We start from the raw sequence: 18354 nt of genomic DNA, 5'->3' as shown, positions 1-18354 counted from the left end.
GAATTCCAGAGCTTAGGGCCTAGGCAGTTGAAGGCACAGCCGCCAGTGGTGGAGTGATTAAAATCAGGGATGCTCAATAGGCCAGAATTGGAGGAGCGCATAGATCTCGGAGGATGGAGGGCGGGAGGAAGTTATAGAGATAGGGAGGGGCAAGGCTATGGAGGGATTTGAAAACAAGGATGAGAATTTTAAAATCAAGGTGCTCCCGGACCAGGAGCCAATGTAGGTCAGCGAGCACAGGGCTGATGGGTGAACGGGACTTGGCAGAGTTTTGGATGAGCTCAATTTTATGGAAGGTTGAGATTCACGGTTTCCAAAGGGTCAATTACATAACTTTATGAAATGGTACAAGACAACATAAAGGTGCCCTCTGTGTTTGGAACACCTCTCCCTGCCAAAGTCACAGCTTTCTTGAATCTTTTCACTTCTGAATCTTTCCAGTTAGCTAGAGTGGGGCAGAGTTAGTCAAAGCTTAAAGTCCGGTCCATTCAAGAGATGACACGTGCTCTATTTCGGAAGAGTTACAGATTCATCCACTCTTGCAGAAGCGGTGGATTAACAGTTGGAAAGTCAGCCTCCTACCTGTCTTTCTCATTGGGTCTCAGGTGCAGCATGCCAGCACTCATTGTTCTCTCCAGTTCACCCTCAACTGATGGAGGTGCTACGTGCTCTGTGTTCAGTGCATGCTCATGCAGTGGTTGATTCATTAACTTGCAGAGTTGGAGCTGGTTCCGTATCTGTGCTGGCGCCAGCTGCAGGATGAGTGCTTGGACTCTGATGCGCTATGTGCTGCTAGTGTCCAAGTTCATCTGAGGAGAGAGAGAAAAAAACGGTACAGCAGGTTATGCAGTACAGAGGTTTTAATTCACAGTCGAAATGCTGGGGAAAATATTACAGGTTTCAAAGGATTAAAAATTGGCAGGCTGCAAAAGCAGGCGCAGTATCCTCCACCAGCGTCATTCTGATTTCGAGTTCTGGCAGGGAGCACCAATTCATCACATTATTCCCGATGCTCTTGTGTAGGTATCAAAAAGCAGATGGTGCTGTAAATAAGGCAAAGGATTGGATGTAGTGGCCTGAAACTTCACGGGATTCACCAACATTTTTTGGGGTTCCACTGGTCTCCCGCCAGAGTTCTGGCAGGAGTCAGGGAGAATCCCAGTGGAATTTCAGGGCCAATGTCTTTTCCAGCAGTTTTTGTAGCATGAGATTCACATCAGTCCAGATATTGAAGGGAAGACGTTGGGGTCGGTTTTCCACTTATTGTTGCTTTGTCCTTCAGTGGCCTCGCCCCCCGCCCCCCCCATTACTGTAACCTCCTCCAGCCCTACAACCCTCCGAAATCTCTGCACTCTTCCATTTCTAGTCTCTTGCGCATTCCCGATTTGAGAGAGGTACAGAGACTTAGGGAGGGTATTCCAGAGCTTAGGGCATTGGCAGCTGAAGGCACAGCTGCCAATGGTGGAGCAGAGAAAATCGGGGATGCGCAAGAGACTAGTAATGGAAGGCTGCTGAGATTTCGGAGGGTTGTAGGGCTGGAGGAGGTTACAGTAATGGGGGCGGGGGGAAGGGTGGGCGAGGCCATTGAAGGACAAAGCAACAATAAGTGGAAAACCGACCCCAACGTCTTCCCTTCAATATCTGGACTGATGTGAATCTCATGCTACAAAAACTGCACCACTGGCTGCTGTGCCTTCAACTGCCTACCTTCAACTGGCTGTGTCTTCAGCTGCCTAGGCCTCAGCTCTGGAATTTGCTTCCTAACCCTCTCTGCCTCTGTCTCCCTCTTTAACACGCTCCTTAAAACCTACCTCTTCGACCAAGCTTTTTATCACCAGTCTTAATATCTCCTTTTATGGCTCGGTGTCAAATTTTGTTTGAAAACACTCCTGTGAAGCGCCTTGGGACATTTTACTACGTTAAAGGTGCTATATAAATGCAATGAGAATTTTAAAATTGAGGCCTTCCCGGATCAGGCGTCAATGTAGGTCAACGAGCACAGGGGTGATGGGTGAACGGGACTTGGTGTGAATTAGGATACAGGCAGCAGAGTTTTGGATGAGCTCAAGTTTATGGAGGGTGGAAGATGGGAGTCCAGCCAGGAGAGCATTGGAATCGTCGAGTCTAGAGGTAACAAAAGAATGGATGAGGGATTCAGCAGCAGATGAGCTGAGGCAGGGACGGGGACGAGTGATGCTAGCGAGGTGGAAGTATGCGGTCATGGTGATGGAGCGCATGTGTGGTCATAAGTTCATCTCAGGGTCAAACTGGAAACCAAGCTTGCGAATGGACTGGTTCAGCCTCAGACAGTGGCTAGGGAACGGAGTTTGTGGTGGGGATCAAAGACAATGGCTTCGAACTTCCCAATATTTAGTTGGAGGAAATTTTGGCAGTCGGACAAGCCGCGTGACAAATGTGAGACAGTGGAGGGGTCAAGAGAGGTGGTGGTGAGGTAGAGCTGGGTGTCGTCGGTGTACATGTGGAACCTGACGTCGCGTTTTCAGATTATGTCGTCGAGGGGCAGCATGTAGATGAGAAATAGGAGGGGGCCAAGGATAGATCTTTGGGGGACTTTAGAGGTAACGGTGTGGGAGCAGGAAGCAAAGCCATTGCAGGTGATTCTATGGCTATGACTGGATAGTTAAGATTGGAACCAGGCGAACACAGTCCCACACAGCTGGACGAGGTGTTGGAGGAGGATGGTGTGGTCAACCATGTCAAAGGCTGCAGACTGGTCTAGAAGGATGAGGAGGGAAAGTTTACCATGTTTCAGTACACAGTACTGAATACCTCCAATCAGGTCTCTGCCACAGTACACCGTTTCAGTACTGTGGCAGAGACCTGATTGGAGGTATTCAAACATGGAGTTGCGGGAAGGATGGGCACGCATTTGGGAGGCAACAACACGTTCAAGGACTTTGGAGAGGAAATTGAGATTGGAGATGAGGTGGTAGTTTGCAAGGACAGAGAGGTCAAGGATGGGTTTTTTGAGGAGGGGAATGATGACGACAGATTTGAAAGGGAGGGGGACAGTACCTGAGGAGAGGGAACCGTTAACAATATTAGCTAACATGGGTGCCAGGAAGGGAATTTGGGCGGTCAGCAGTTTGGTGGGAATAAGGTTGAGGGAGCAGGAGGTGGGTCTCGTGGTCAAGATGAGTTCGGAGAGGGCATGAGGAGAGATAGGAGAGAAACTAGAAAAAGATGCGAGTTCAGGACTAGGGCGGGGGCGAACCTTAGGGGAAATTTGGATTGGTGGGTTAGGGGAAGGGAGGGAAGCAGTAGAGGCAGCTGAACGGATGGCCTCAATCTTAATGACAAAGAAGACCATGAGCTTCTGGCACTTGTAGGTGAGTGTAGGGGAGAGGGGTTTAAGAAGATGGTTTGTAGCGGAGAAAAGAAGCCAAGGGCTATCTTTGCATTCCAGGATGATCCTGGAATAGTGAGCAGTTTTGGTAGAGGAGAGCAGGACCCAATAGTGCTTTATGTGGTCCAGCCAGATATGGCGATGAATGGCTAAACCAGTTGTCCACCATAAACGTTCATCTCTGCGTCCCTTGGATTTAAGGGAGTGGAGATGAGGGCTGTACCGGGGGGAATGATCAGGGTGAGAGAGAATAATGGTTTTAATGGGGACAAGGGCGTCAAAGGTGGAGGTGAGGGTGTGATTGAGCAGATTGGTAGCTGCAGAAATGTCGTGGTGAATGGAGGGCCGAAGACTAGACAGTTTTGAATTTGTAAGTGACTTGGCGGAGATTTTTTTTCCAGGGGCAGACACAGATGGAAGTGGAGTTGGGAGGGGGAAGGGAGATGTGGGTTGAGGGGGATACAAGGAAGTGATCAGAGATGGCCTTATCTGTGATTGACACAATAGGAATAGAGAGACCACGTGAGATGGCAAGGTCGAGGGGGTGGTCATGAATATGGGTAGGGGAGTTTATGTGGAGGGAGAGATTAAGGGAGGATAGGAGGGCAGTGAACTCAGAAGAGAGAGAGCATGTTGAGTTGAGATGGAGGTTGAAATCACCACAGATGAGAAGTTGCTCGGTGCAGAGGCTGACGGAGGAAAGCAGTGAAAATATTTCGGTGAGAAACTTGGCGTGGTATTTGGGTGGACGGTAGAGAACAAGGATTTTAAAGGAGAGGTGAGAGGGGTGGAACAAGGTGAGATACTCAAAGGAGGAGAAGGTGCCAGAGGAATAGGGGGACAGACCAAGGTGTGATTTGGTGATAAAGGCCACTCCGCCAGACTGAGGTAGGATTTCCCGGTGGTTTCTCCCATCTCCTGCCGTAACTTCGGAAAATCAGTGGAAACGCTGGAAAACTGAAGTTACAGTGGGAGATCTGTGGAACACTCATGAAAATTCCAGTTTTACCTCAGTTAGGTGAAAATTCAACTGTGCGAGGTCCTGATGCATACTGGGACCACATAGTGAATTACCGCGCATTCTCGGCCCATGATTTGGCAACAGAGTTTTACCCCAAATAGTTTTACTTTCCTTTTATTTTTTACCTTTTTGACTTTGTTAGAAAGAAAGAACTTGCGCCTTTAACGTAGTAAAATACCCCAAGGCGCTTTACAGGTGTGTTATCAGATAAAAATTGACATCGAACCAAAGAAGGAGACATTAGCATTGGTGACCAGAAGCTTGGTCAAAGAGGTAGGTTTTAAGGAGTGTCTTAAAGGAGGAGAAGCGGAGAGGTTTAAAATGTGGCTACACAAAGTAACCAGAGTGACCAGCGCCTTTCTACCTCCTTTCCAAGATCCACAAACAGGACTGCCCTAGGAGACCCATCGTTTCAGCCTGTTCTTGCCCCATGGAACTTATTTCCTCCTACCTAGAATCATAGAATCATAGAAGTTACAACATGGAAACAGGCCCTTCGGCCCAACATGTCCATGTCGCCCAGTTTATACCACGAAGCTAGTCCCAATTGCCTGCACTTGGCCCATATCCCTCGATACCCATCTTCCCCATGTAACTGTCCAAATGCTTTTTAAAAGACAAAATTGTACCCGCCTCTACTACTGCCTCTGGCAGCTCGTTCCAGACACTCACCACCCTTTGAGTGAAAAAATTGCCCCTCTGGATCCTTTTGTATCTCTCCCCTCTCACCTTAAATCTGTGCCCCCTCGTTATAGACTCCCCTACCTTTGGGAAAAGATTTTGACTATCGACCTTATCTATGCCCCTCATTATTTTATAGACTTCTATAAGATCACCCCTTAACCTCCTACTCTCCAGGGAAAAAAGTCCCAGTCTGTCTAACCTCTCCCTGTAAGTCAAACCATCAAGTCCCGGTAGCATCCTAGTAAATCTTTTCTGCACTCTTTCTAGTTTAATAATATCCTTTCTATAATAGGGTGACCAGAACTGTACACAGTACTCCAAGTGTGGCCTCACCAATGCCCTGTACAACTTCAACAAGACATCCCAACTCCTGCATTCAATGTTCTGACCAATGAAACCAAGCATGCTGAATGCCTTCTTCACCACCCTATCCACCTGTGACTCCACTTTCAAGGAGCTATGAATCTGTACTCCTAGATCTCTTTGTTCTATAACTCTCCCCAACGCCCTACCATTAACGGAGTAGGTCCTGGCCCGATTCGATCTACCAAAATGCATCACCTCACATTTATCTAAATTAAACTCCATCTGCCATTCATCGGCCCACTGGCCCAATTTATCAAGATCCTGTTGCAATCCTAGATAACCTTCTTCACTGTCCACAATGCCACCAATCTTGGTGTCATCTGCAAACTTACTAACCATGCCTCCTAAATTCTCATCCAAATCATTAATATAAATAACAAATAACAGCGGACCCAGCACCGATCCCTGAGGCACACCGCTGGACACAGGCATCCAGTTTGAAAAACAACCCTCGACAACCACCCTCTGTCTTCTGTCGTCAAGCCAATTTTGTATCCAATTGGCTACCTCACCTTGGATCCCATGAGATTTAACCTTATGTAACAACCTACCATGCGGTACCTTGTCAAATGCTTTGCTGAAGTCCATGTAGACCACGTCTACTGCACAGCCCTCATCTATCTTCTTGGTTACCCCTTCAAAAAACTCAATCAAATTCGTGAGACATGATTTTCCTCTCACAAAACCATGCTGACTGTTCCTAATTAGTCCCTGCCTCTCCAAATGCCTGTAGATCCTGTCCCTCAGAATACCCTCTAACAACTTACCCACTACAGATGTCAGGCTCACTGGTCTGTAGTTCCCAGGCTTTTCCCTGCCGCCCTTCTTAAACAAAGGCACAACATTTGCTACCCTCCAATCTTCAGGCACCTCACCTGTAGCGGTGGATGATTCAAATATCTCTGCTAGGGGACCCGCAATTTCCTCCCTCACCTCCCTTAACGTCCTGGGATACATTTCATCAGGTCCCGGAGATTTATCTACCTTGATGCGCGTTAAGACTTCCAGCACCTCCCTCTCTGTAATATGTACACTCCTCAAGACATCACTATTTATTTCCCCAAGTTCCCTAACATCCATGCCTTTCTCAACCGTAAATACCGATGTGAAATATTCGTTCAGGATCTCACCTGGACTCTCTCTTTCTCTCCTTGTTCAGTCTCTTCAGACCTACATCCGCGACTTTTCTGATGCCCTCCGCCACTTTAACAGTTTCCAGTTCCCCAGCCCTAACCATCTCCTTTTCACCATGGACGTCCAGTCCCTCTACACCTCCGTCCCCCACCAGGACGGTCTGCGAGCCCTCCGCTTCTTCCTTGAACGGAGGCCCAACCAGTCCCCATCCACCACCACCCTCCTCCGTCTGACTGAACTTGTTCTTATGGTGAACAACTTCTCCTTTGACTCCACTCACTTCCTCCAAATAAAAGGTGGCGCTACGGGAACCCGTTTGGGTCCCAGCTATGTGTGCCTTTTTGTGGGATATGTGGAACATTCCTTGTTTCAGTCCAGCTCAGGTCCCCTCCCTCACCTCTTTTTCTGGTACATTGATGACTGTATCAGTGCTGTTTCCTGCTCTCGCCCCGAACTGGAAAATTTCATCAACTTTGCTTCCAATTTCCACCCTTCCCTCGCCTTCATGTGGTCCATCTCCGACACTCCCCTTCCCTTCCTCGACTTCTCTATCTCCGTTTCTGGGGATAGGCTGACAACCAATATCTATTATAAGCCCACCAACTCCCACAGCTATCTTGATTACACTTCCTCCCACCCCGCTTCCTGTAAGGACTCTATTTCCTTCTCCCAGTTTCTCTGTCTCTGTCGCATCTGTTCTGACGATACCACCTTCCGCACAGTGCTTCTGAAACGTCTTCCTTTTTCCTCAACCAAGGATTCCGCTCCACTGTAGTTGACAGGGCCCTCGATCGTGTCTGTCCTATTTCCTGCACTTCTGCCCTCATCCCTTCTCTTCCCTCCCAGAACCAAGGGTCCCCCTTGTCCTCACCTTCCACCCCATCATCCTCCACCATTTCCGCCACCTCCAGCGCGATCCCACCACCAAACACATCTTCCCTTCCCCTCCCCTTTCAGCATTCTGAAGGGACCGCTCCCTCTGCAACACCTGGTCCACTCTTCCATCACCCCCCAACACCCACTCCCCTCCACACGGCACCTTCTCATGCGAGCACAGGAGATGCAACACCTGCCCTTTAACCTCCTCCCTTCCCACTGCCAGGGCCCCAAACACTCCTTCCGGGTGAAACAGCGGTTTACTTGTACTTCCTTCAATTTAGTATACTGTATCTGCTGCACACAATACAGTCTCCTCTGCATTGGGAAGACCAAACGCAGACTGGGTGATCACTTTGCTGAACCACCTCCGCTCTGTCCGCAAGCGTGACCCGACCTGTCGGTCGCTTGCCATTTTAATTCCCCTTCCCACTCATACTCTGACCTCTCTGTCCTCGGCCTCTTACACTGTTCCAATGAAGCTCGATGTAAGCTCGAGGAACAGCACCTCATCTTTCCTTTAGGCACTTTACAACCTTCCGGACTCAACATTGATTTCAATAACTTCAGATCATTACCACTGCTCCCATTTTTTCAGTCAGCGAGTGCTGGTAACGGTTCTACTACTACCATTTACAGCTACTCCTGATCAATCTTTTGTTACCTAACCTGTCCCATCACCACCCTCCTTGCCTTGCACCATCCTCCCTTTTGTCATTTAATCACTCTTGCCCTCCACCCAATCAGAAACCTTCCCTTTTGTTCTTTCCTCTCCTCCCTTCCCCCGGCTCTGTATTCGTTCAAAACCTTAACTCTTTTAACATCTTCCAGTTCTGACGAGAGGTCTTTGACCTGAAACATTAACTCTGTTTCTTTCTCCACAGATGCTGCCTCACTTGCTGAGCTTCTCCGGCATTTTCTGTTTTTATTTCAGATTTCCAGCATCCGCAGTATTTTGCTTTTGATTTGGAAATGCATTCCTGTTACACGAGCTCTGCACCTATAGCCATATTGAAAAATACTTTTAACGCAAATGTAACATCAGAGGCCCACTGGGGGGCTAATTTGTTGAGTTCACGCTTCCAGTGGGAGCATCAATAATTGGCAGCACGTATCAGAAACTCGAGCACACGCTGGCCCGAATCTCTGAGCGTCTGCCGTGCGAGGTCCTTGCTGGCAGTTCGAACTGGGAAAATGACTTGCTTTGTGTTTTTCTATAAAATAGGTCAAAGCAGGAACTTCATTAAATTACCTGAATTAAAGGAGAAATTACACAGTTTCTAGGGATGACTTTTGTTTTCTGTTTTAAGGTATATATTCAGGCCAGGCGCCCATCAACCCTGACGATGAAGATGATTAAAGATGAGTATCCCGATAAGCCCCTCTACTTAAAGGGTGCCCTGGGCAAACATTCTCATTACCAGCAATACCAGCCCGTTGTTATGCTACAGAAAGGATACACTGTCCACTGGGATGGTCCAGCACCCCAGGAACTCACCATATGGCTCATCAACTTCAACCAGTGAGTGATCTTTCATGGTCCCAGTTGTATCAACGAGCAAAGTTCAGTTGACCCATCAGCAACCTGCCCACTTTGTGTTTATGTAATGGATTGGCACATAGAGTCAGCACTTGGCCAGGCTTCTGTAAAACTTAGTAGCAACTAATCTACATTGTCAAGAGTTCAGAATTTTAAAAAATGCGATCATGAGCTGAACTTGATTATTCTGTTGGAGATATTGTGCAATATCAACTATTCACAATATTTATTAACGACTTAGATGAAGGCATAGAAAGTCTCATATTTAAGTTTGCCGATGACACAAAGATTGGTGGCATTGTAAGCAGTGTAGATGAAAACATTAAATTACAGAGCGATATTGATAGATTAGGTGAATGGGCAAAACTGTGGCAAATGGAATTCAATGTAGACAAATGTGAGGTCATCCACTTTGGATCAAAAAAAGGATAGAACAGGGTACTTTCTAAATGGTAAAAAGTTAAAAACAGTGGATGTCCAAAGGGACCTTGGGGTTCAGGTACATAGATCATTGAAGTGTCATGAACAGGTGCAGAAAATAATCAATAAGGCTAATGGAATGCTGGCCTTTATATCTGGAGGACTAGAGTGCAAGGGGGCAGAAGTTATGCTGCAGCTATACAAAACCCTGGTTAGACCGCATCTGGAGTATTGTGAGCAGTTCTGGGCACCACACCTTCGGAAGGACATATTGGCCTTGGAGGGAATGCAGTGTAATTTTACTAGAATGATACCCGGACTTCAAGGGTTAAGTTACAAGGAGAGATTACACAAATTGGGGTTGTATTCTCTAGAGTTTCAAAGGTTAAGGGGGTGATCTGATCGAAGTTTAGAAGATATTAAGGGGAACGGATAGGGTGGATAGAGAGAAACTATTTCCGCTGGTTGGGGATTCTAGGAGTAGGGGGCACAGTCTAAAAATTAGAGCCAGACCTTTCAGCAGCGAGATTAGAAAACATTTCTATACACAAAGGGTGGTAGAAGTTTGGAACTCTCTTCCGCAAACGACAATTGATACTAGCTCAATTGCTAATTTTAAATCTGAGATAGATAGCTTTTTGGCAATCAAAGGTATTAAGGGATATGGGCCAAAGGCAGGTATATGGAGTTAGATCACAGATCAGCCATGATCTTATCAAATGGTGGAGCAGGCACGAGGGGCTGAATGGCCTACTCCTGTTCCTATGTTCCTATCTGGCTGTGCTATTAGCCTGATGGGTGAGGGAGTGAACAGGACAGTACTCATGGGGTGAATAATGTGTAGGCAGGTGCCCATGCACCAGCACAGTGGGCGTCCAGTTCCATATTACTGGGCACGGAGGCTTGAGGCCTGTACCCCACCCAAGGCTCCCAGAATACCCCAGTGCTGGCATTAAGCGCTAAGGGAACAAGGAGCCTGCGAGCAATATGTCCACCAGACTCGTTCTGCTTTTATTAGGACACCATCGATTCGGTGTTTGTCTGCTATCCATGACTTGTATATTAAATACAAAATAACCTTTCGCCTTGCCTATAATTGCACCACTGATATTTATTGCTGTTGATATCCTTGTCAGGAATGACTGGATCCGAGTGGGACTTTGCTATCCTAAAGGCAGCACGTTTAACGTAATATCAGATATTCATAATCGCTTATCAAAAAGAACTGTCAAGACCGGAACTTTCCTGCGGACGCACCAGATGGACAGACTGGATCGTGCTCACCCAGGCAGGGGCTACTATTTCTTGGATGAGGATACTGGGTACGTCCATCATACTTATAATTAAAATGGTCACGTGTCGCATGCTGTCTTCATATCACAATCGGGAATATTTCTGGTAGAAAGGAAACTGCACGTAATATTCACCATCGTATGCAGGAATCTCACTGTTAAGATGTAATAAAGCTAACTGAAAATTACTAAAATCTTCATTCTCTAGCCATTATCTTTACTGTGAACGTTAAACCAAACCTGTACGCCTACTTTTATTTTAAAGATGAAATATTATATCGGCACTGCTTTCTTCTGTTGGGAAATTAGTTTGATTTATTATTCCGATGCTAACTTGCATTCATAAAGCTGCTCCCGCTGATATAGTAATGGATTTATCTCTTGCTCCCAAAGGCTACTGTTCCTGAAAGTGAAAGCCCACAAAAAACGAGAGCAGTTTGCTTTCTGTTCATTGGGAGGCTGTGAGAGAATTAAGATCAAAGCTGTCATTCCAGCGAACAGCAGGATCAGTGACTGTGTAATGAAAGCGTATCCCAAATACAGTCAGATGCCGACTGTCGACGTGCCAATGCCACAGAGATTACCCACGGCACAGCTGGTAAATTGCTCCACTCTGAGCTACATCTTACTCGTTAACCCTTTCACCTTCAAATTACTACAACTGCTGAGAGGGGGATCTCCTAAGTTATCTCACCTGGTGTCCAGGCACATCAGAAGATCACAGGCAACACAAGCTGGCAGCTGGCTAGAGGCATCTACCCTGCAGTATAAGCACCAGACATGGGGGGGTCAATATTAACTGTTCCCAACAGGCGGTAAACGGGCGGCAGTGAGTTGATTGCCTGTTTTACACCCCGCTCGATTTTCCTTTCTGACAGGAACAGTTAAAATTAAATCCAGAGATTCAGCATTGAGTTTGTTCCACGTCCCACACTACTCTGAGATAGAATGGGATGTGGGGGTGGAGCCTTGAGCAGAGGGTGGGGCTTACACATGGAGAGAATATATATTGACTTTGCCGGTAGTTATTTTACCTTCAAATCTCTCCCCCTCTGTCTCCCCCCCCTCTCTCCTCTCTCCCCCCCCCCACCTCTGTCCTCTCTCCCCCCCCCCCCTCTGTCCTCTCTCTCCCCCCCCCCCTCTGTCCTCTCTCTCCCCCCCCCCTCTGTCCTCTCTCTCCCCCCCCCCTCTGTCCTCTCTCTCCCCCCCCCCTCTGTCCTCTCTCCCCCCCCCCCTCTGTCCTCTCTCCCCCCCCCTCTGTCCTCTCTCCCCCCCCCTCTGTCCTCTCTCCCCCCCCCCTCTGTCCTCTCTCCCCCCCCCCCTCTGTCCTCTCTCCCCCCCCCCCTCTGTCCTCTCTCCCCCCCCCTCTGTCCTCTCTCCCCCCCCCCTCTGTCCTCTCTCCCCCCCCCCTCTGTCCTCTCTCCCCCCCCCCTCTGTCCTCTCTCCCCCCCCCCTCTGTCCTCTCTCCACCCCCCCTCTGTCCTCTCTCCCCCCCCCCCCTCTGTCCTCTCTCCCCCCCCCCCTCTGTCCTCTCTCCCCCCCCCCCTGTCCTCTCTCCCCCCCCCCTCTGTCCTCTCTTTCCCCCCCCCTCTGTCCTCTCTCCCCCCCCCCCCTGTCCTCTCTTTCCCCCCCCCCTCTGTCCTCTCTTTCCCCCCCCCCTCTGTCCTCTCTCCCCCCCCCCTCTGTCCTCTCTCCCCCCCCCCCCTCTGTCCTCTCTCCCCCCCCCCTCTGTCCTCTCTCTCCCCCCCCCCTCTGTCCTCTCTCCCCCCCCCCCTCTGTCCTCTCTTTCCCCCCCCCCTCTGTCCTCTCTTTCCCCCCCCCCCTCTGTCCTCTCTTTCCCCCCCCCCTCTGTCCTCTCTTTCCCCCCCCCCCTCTGTCCTCTCTCCCCCCCCCCCCTCTGTCCTCTCTCCCCCCCCCCCTCTGTCCTCTCTCTCCCCCCCCCCTCTGTCCTCTCTCCCCCCCCCCCCTCTGTCCTCTCTCCCCCCCCCCCCTCTGTCCTCTCTTCCCCCCCCCCCTCTGTCCTCTCTTCCCCCCCCCCCTCTGTCCTCTCTCCCCCCCCCCTCTGTCCTCTCTCCCCCCCCCCTCTGTCCTCTCTCCCCCCCCCCCCTCTGTCTCCCCCACCCCCCTCTGTCTCCCCCACCCCCCTCTGTCTCCCCCACCCCCCTCTGTCTCCCCCACCCCCCTCTGTCTCCCCCACCCCCCTCTGTCTCCCCCACCCCCCTCTGTCTCCCCCACCCCCCTCTGTCTCCCCCACCCCCCTCTGTCTCCCCCACCCCCCTCTGTCTCCCCCACCCCCCTCTGTCTCCCCCACCCCCCTCTGTCTCCCCCACCCCCCTCTGTCTCCCCCACCCCCCTCTGTCTCCCCCACCCCCCTCTGTCTCCCCCACCCCCCTCTGTCTCCCCCACCCCCCTCTGTCTCCCCCACCCCCCTCTGTCTCTCCCCCCCCCCCCCCCTCTCTGTCTCTCCCCCCCCCCCCTCTCTGTCTCTCCCCCCCCCCCCCCCCTCTCTGTCTCTCCCCCCCCCCCCCCCTCTGTCTCTGTGTGCCTCTCGCTCTCCCTCTCCCTCTCGCTCTCTGCATTGGTCTTTTCTATCCTGCTTTATCTATTACTTCACTGATGTGCTGTATTTTGCACCAGTAAAAAACAAGATGAGAGTTAGAAAGAAAGAACTTGCACTTACATGGCATCTTTCACGTCCTCAGAACATCCAAAAGTACTTCACATTGAATGAATTACTCTTGATGTGCAGTCACTGTTATCTGGACAAACATAGCAAGCAATTTATGCACAGCAAGATTCCTGAAACAGCAAATGAGATGAATTACCGGTTGATCAGTTTTTGGTGGTGTTCGATGTGGGAGGAATGTTGAGGGAGAATTTCCTGCTCTTTGTTGACTAGTGTCAAGAGGTCTTTGATGTTCATCTGAACTGGAAGTCAGGGCATCGGTTTAATGTCTCCTTAAAAGACAACACCTTCAATACCTACATCCCCTCACTCAAGTCCTAATGATATACTTTAGCAATAAATGCTTGTCTCGTAAATTCCTTTGACAACTCTAGTGGTCTAGTAACTGGATCAAGTCTCTAGTTTCCTCAGCTGGGATGGGTGTCTGCCTTTACTGCTGCTTAGCCTCTTTCATTCCTCAAGTTTGGGTTCTAGAGCCAATCAGAGGCTGCAAAATTGAAGGGACATGAGTGGGGAGGGGGTGAAGTGGTAAGAACACAGGGGAATGACAACACTGCTGGTCTGAGATCGCACCGTGTGGCCCAGAATGATGTGTGGCAACACTCCTGTGAGCAACTCGCGAGAGTTTATTGCACAAGTACTAAAGCTGATAGAAGATCACACTTCCTAGTGCCCTATCTAGGGCAGGGTAACAAGCAGCTGTACAATACATTAAGAGTGAAATATATTGAAGTACATTTTCACAGGTCCAATTTCTCTCTCTCTCTTTACACAGAGCACCAACGAGCATTTCTTGGAGGTCAAACTTGAATCCTATAAAACCAGATTTTTCCATATTAGAGAGGACTTGGCCTATTCAGATGTGAGTATCGCCACTTTTCATTTGAACTTTCATGCTTACAGGGGCCGATTTTCTGAGTTCACGTTGCCAGGGGAAGCCTTGCCTGGAGCCATGCACATCAAGAAGTGGCATCTCCTGACCTGTGCAGCCCATGGGCAAAACTCCTCGCTAGCAGTGGGAGCACGAAACTATACCCCTACAGTGCACTAGTGCCGTTCATGGGGTAAAAGCTTCATGTGCGGAGCCTCATTTACACCTGCTTCCGGCTAAACCACTGTTCCACCTCATTTCAATGTATGTTGTAGGCAATTCGGTGCAAGTAAAGGAGCTCTAGGATTCCAAAGGACAGAGGGTCAAAAAATGCTGCTTTCTGAGGTGGGTGGGGCAGATTTTGTTGTGGTACCAGGTTACACTGGGGCCCCTTTTACCGTCTGTCAAAAATTCCACCGCAATTTGGGTGTGGTCGGGTGTATTATAATGACATGCAAATTAGGGGCGAACATCATACGGCACATTTCCCGTCATTTATGCCCTAGAAACACTGGGTATCAGGAACTCCTGTGCATCGCTGGCATCCAGCTGGAAGTTGGGTTTTGAGGAGGGTCTTAAAGGAGGAGGGGGAGGCAGAGAGGCTTAGGGAGGGAATCCCAGAGAATGGGGCCTAGGTGGCTGAAGGCACGGCTGCCAATGGTGGGGTGAAGGAAAGAGGGGGATACACAAGAGGCTAGAGTCAGAGGAACCCGAGAGTTTGGGGAGAGGGAGGTGGTTGGGCTGTAGAAGATTAGAGATGAGGAAGGGTGAGGCCTCAAAGATACTTAAACATGTACTGTCGGATGATGTATGTTCAGGTCAATGCACTATTAAAAAGCAGGAGTTTCACACAAACAAATTAAGCACAGTATTACCTAATGCCCCTAATACTTACACAGAGTGTTTCCAAGGTCTCTGTTGCTTTGTGATTTCCCACCTGGGGACCTTCTGGTCTAGGCGAGGCCTCTGGGTCTAATACTGAGTGGAGGTGAGGGGTTTAAAAGATAAATCTACCCAAGCTACTTCCTAATTGGTGCTTGGAGAGTGATAGAGATGGACATGGAGACCGATGCACCATCTAAGTTGAGAAATTTAAATTAATATGGGATGGGGTGAAATTTAAAGGAGCTGTATCCTACAAATGAGGCTCCAGTCCTTCTGTTTTCTTTCAGTGATGTTAGCACTGAGAAATTCCCTCTTGGGTACTCTGTGAGTATGAAGTGCTCCCAGGCCAGGTGCAACACATGTTGGATGCAGATTAGAGCTGGTTTTATGCTGAGGGTCCCTACCCTTGAGGAGCTGGGTTGACCCTGTCTAAACTTATTTCACATTAGACTCATGTGCACCATACAGTCCCTTTAGGTATCAGCCTTGGCTCAGTAGTAACAGCTCGCCTCTGAGTCAGAAGATTGTGGGTTCAAGCCTCACTCCAGAGCCTTGAGCACAAAACCTAGGCTGATACTCCAGTGCAGTACTGAGGGAGTGCTGCACTGTCGGAGCTGCTATCCTTCGGATGTGACGTTAAACCGATGTCCTGTCTGCCCTCTCAGCAGGACGTAAAAGATCCCATGGCACTATTTCAAAGATGAGCGGAGGAGTTCTCCCGGTGTCCTGGCCAACATTCATTCCTCAACCAACACCACCAAAAAAAATCAATTATCTGGTTATTTATCTCATTGTTGTTTGTGGGAGCTTGCTGTGCACAATTGGCTGCTGCGTTTCCCTACGTGACAAGAGTGGCTTCACTTCATAAGTACTTCTTTGGCTATGAAGTGCTTTGGTACTGTCCTGCGGTCATGGAAGGCTAAGATTAAATGAATCATAGAATTATAGAAAGGTTACAGCGCAGAAGGTGGCCATTCAGTCCATCGAGTCTGGGCTGGATCTATGCAAGAGCAATCCAGCTGGTCCCACTCCCCCACCCTATCCTCGTAGCCCTGCAAATGTTTTACTTTCAAATACTTATCCAGTTCCCTTTTGAAGGCCATGATTGAATCTGCCTCCACCGCCCCCTCGGGCAGTGCATTCCAGATCCTAACCGCTGCGTTAAAAAAAAAGTTTTTCCTCATGTCACCTTTGGTTCTTTTGCCAATCACCTTAAATCTATGCGCTCTGGTTCTTGACCTTTCCGCCAATGGGAACAGTTTCTCTCTATCTACTCTCTCTAGGCCCGTCATGATTTTGAATACCTCTTTCAAATCTCCTCTCAACCTTCTCTGTTCCAAGGAGAACAACTCCAGCTTCTCCAGTCTATCCACATAACTAAAGCCCCTCATCCCTGGAATCATTCTAGTAAATCTCTTCTGCACCCTCTCGAAGGCCGTCACATCTTTCCTAAAGTGCAGTGCCTAGAACTGGACACAATACTCCAGATGTGGCCGAACCAGTGTTTTATAAAGGTTCATCATGACTTCCTTACTTTTGTACTCCATGCCTATATTTATAAAGCCCAGGATCCCACATGCTTTTTTAACTACTTTCTCAACCTGTCCTGCCACCTTCAACGATTTGTGCACATATACCCCCAGATCTCTCTGTCCCTGTACCCCTTTTAGAGTTGTGTCCTCTAGTTTATATTGCCTCTCCTCATTCTTCCGACCGAAATGTATCACTTCGCATTTTTCTACATTAAATTTCATCGGCCACTTGTCTGCCCATTTCACCAGCCTGTCGATATCCTCTTGAAGTCTATCACTATCCTTCTCACTGTTCACTACCCTTCCAAGTTTTGTGTCATTTGCAAATTTGGAAATTATACCCCGTACACCCAAACCCAAGTCATTAATATATATCCAGAAAAGCAGTGGTCCCAGCACCAACCCCTGGGGAACACCACTGTACACCTCCCTCCAGTCCGAAAAACAACTGTTCACCACTACTGTCTGTTTCCTGTCACTTAGCCAATTCTGTATCCATGTTGCTACTGCCCCCTTTATTCCATGGGCTGCAATCTTGACGACAAGCCTATTATGCGGTACTTTATCAAACGCCTTTTGAAAGTCCATGTACATCACATCAACCGCATTGCCCTCATCGACCCTCTCTGTTACCTCATCAAAAATCTCCATCAGGTTAGTTAAACATGATTTGTCTTTAACAAATCCGTGCTGGCTTTCCCTAATCAATCCACACTTGTCCAAGTGACTGATAATTCTGTCCCAGTTTCTCCACCACCAAGGTTGAACTGACTGGCCTGTGGTTGCTGGGTTTATCCTTACACCCTTTTTTGAACAAGGGTGTAACATTTGCAATTTCCAGTCCTCTGACACCACCCCTGTATCTAAGGATGTTTGGAAGATTATGGCCAGTACTTCCGCAATTTCCACCTTTACTTCCATCCGCAACCTAGGATGTATCCCATCTGGACCTGGTGACTTATCTACTTTAATAACAGCTAGCCTTTCTAGTACCTCTTCTTTCTCAATTTTTAGCCCATCCAGTATCTCAACTATACCTTCACTTACTGAGACTCTGGCTGCATCTTCTTCCTTGGTAAAGACAGATGCAAAGTACTCATTTAGTACCTCGGCCATGGCCTCCATGAGTAGATCCCCTTTTTGGTCCCTAATCGGCCCCACCCCTCCTCTTACTACCCGTTTACTATTTATATGCCTTTAGAAAACTTTTGGATTCCCTTTTATGTTGGCCGCCAGTCTATTCTCATACTCTCTCTTTGCCCCTCTTATTTCCTTTTTCACTGCCCTTCCAAACTTTCTATATTCTGCCTGGTTCTGACTTCTGTTATCAACCTGACATCTGTCATACACCCCTTTTGTCCACTTCATCTTACTCTCTATCTCTTTTGTCATCTAGGGAGCTCTGGCTTTAGTTGCCCTACCTTTCTCCCTCGTGGGAATGTGCCTAGTCCGAACCCGAACCATCTCCTCTTTAAAGGCTGCCCACTGTTCAATTACAGTTTTGCCTGCCAATCTTTGATTCCAATTTACCCGGTCCAGATCTGTTCTCATCCCACTGAAATTGGCCGCCCTCCTCCAATTGAGTATTTTTACCTTAGAGTGGTCCGTGCCCTTTTCCATAGCTATTTTAAACTTTACGATACTATGATTGCAGCTCCCTAAATGTTCCCCCACTGACAC

The 18354-nt window shown here is 48.7% G+C and overlaps 1 protein-coding gene across 2 annotated transcripts in view; it reads left to right on the top strand.

Moving 5' to 3' along the window:
- Positions 1-18354, top strand: part of LOC137301907 (cell migration-inducing and hyaluronan-binding protein-like) — a 194917-nt gene that overhangs the window by 161191 nt on the left and 15372 nt on the right. For both annotated transcript variants that reach the window (XM_067971627.1, XM_067971626.1), the window contains exons 23-26: positions 8759-8970; positions 10545-10730; positions 11094-11298; positions 14162-14248. In XM_067971627.1, the coding sequence (XP_067827728.1) occupies positions 8759-8970; positions 10545-10730; positions 11094-11298; positions 14162-14248 (690 nt within the window). The remainder of the gene's footprint in view (positions 1-8758; positions 8971-10544; positions 10731-11093; positions 11299-14161; positions 14249-18354) is intronic.

This window comes from Heptranchias perlo, chromosome 34 (genome assembly GCF_035084215.1).
Source record: "Heptranchias perlo isolate sHepPer1 chromosome 34, sHepPer1.hap1, whole genome shotgun sequence".
In the NCBI taxonomy this organism is placed as follows: Eukaryota; Metazoa; Chordata; class Chondrichthyes; order Hexanchiformes; family Hexanchidae; genus Heptranchias; species Heptranchias perlo.
This window is presented reverse-complemented; position numbering and strand designations above follow the sequence as displayed.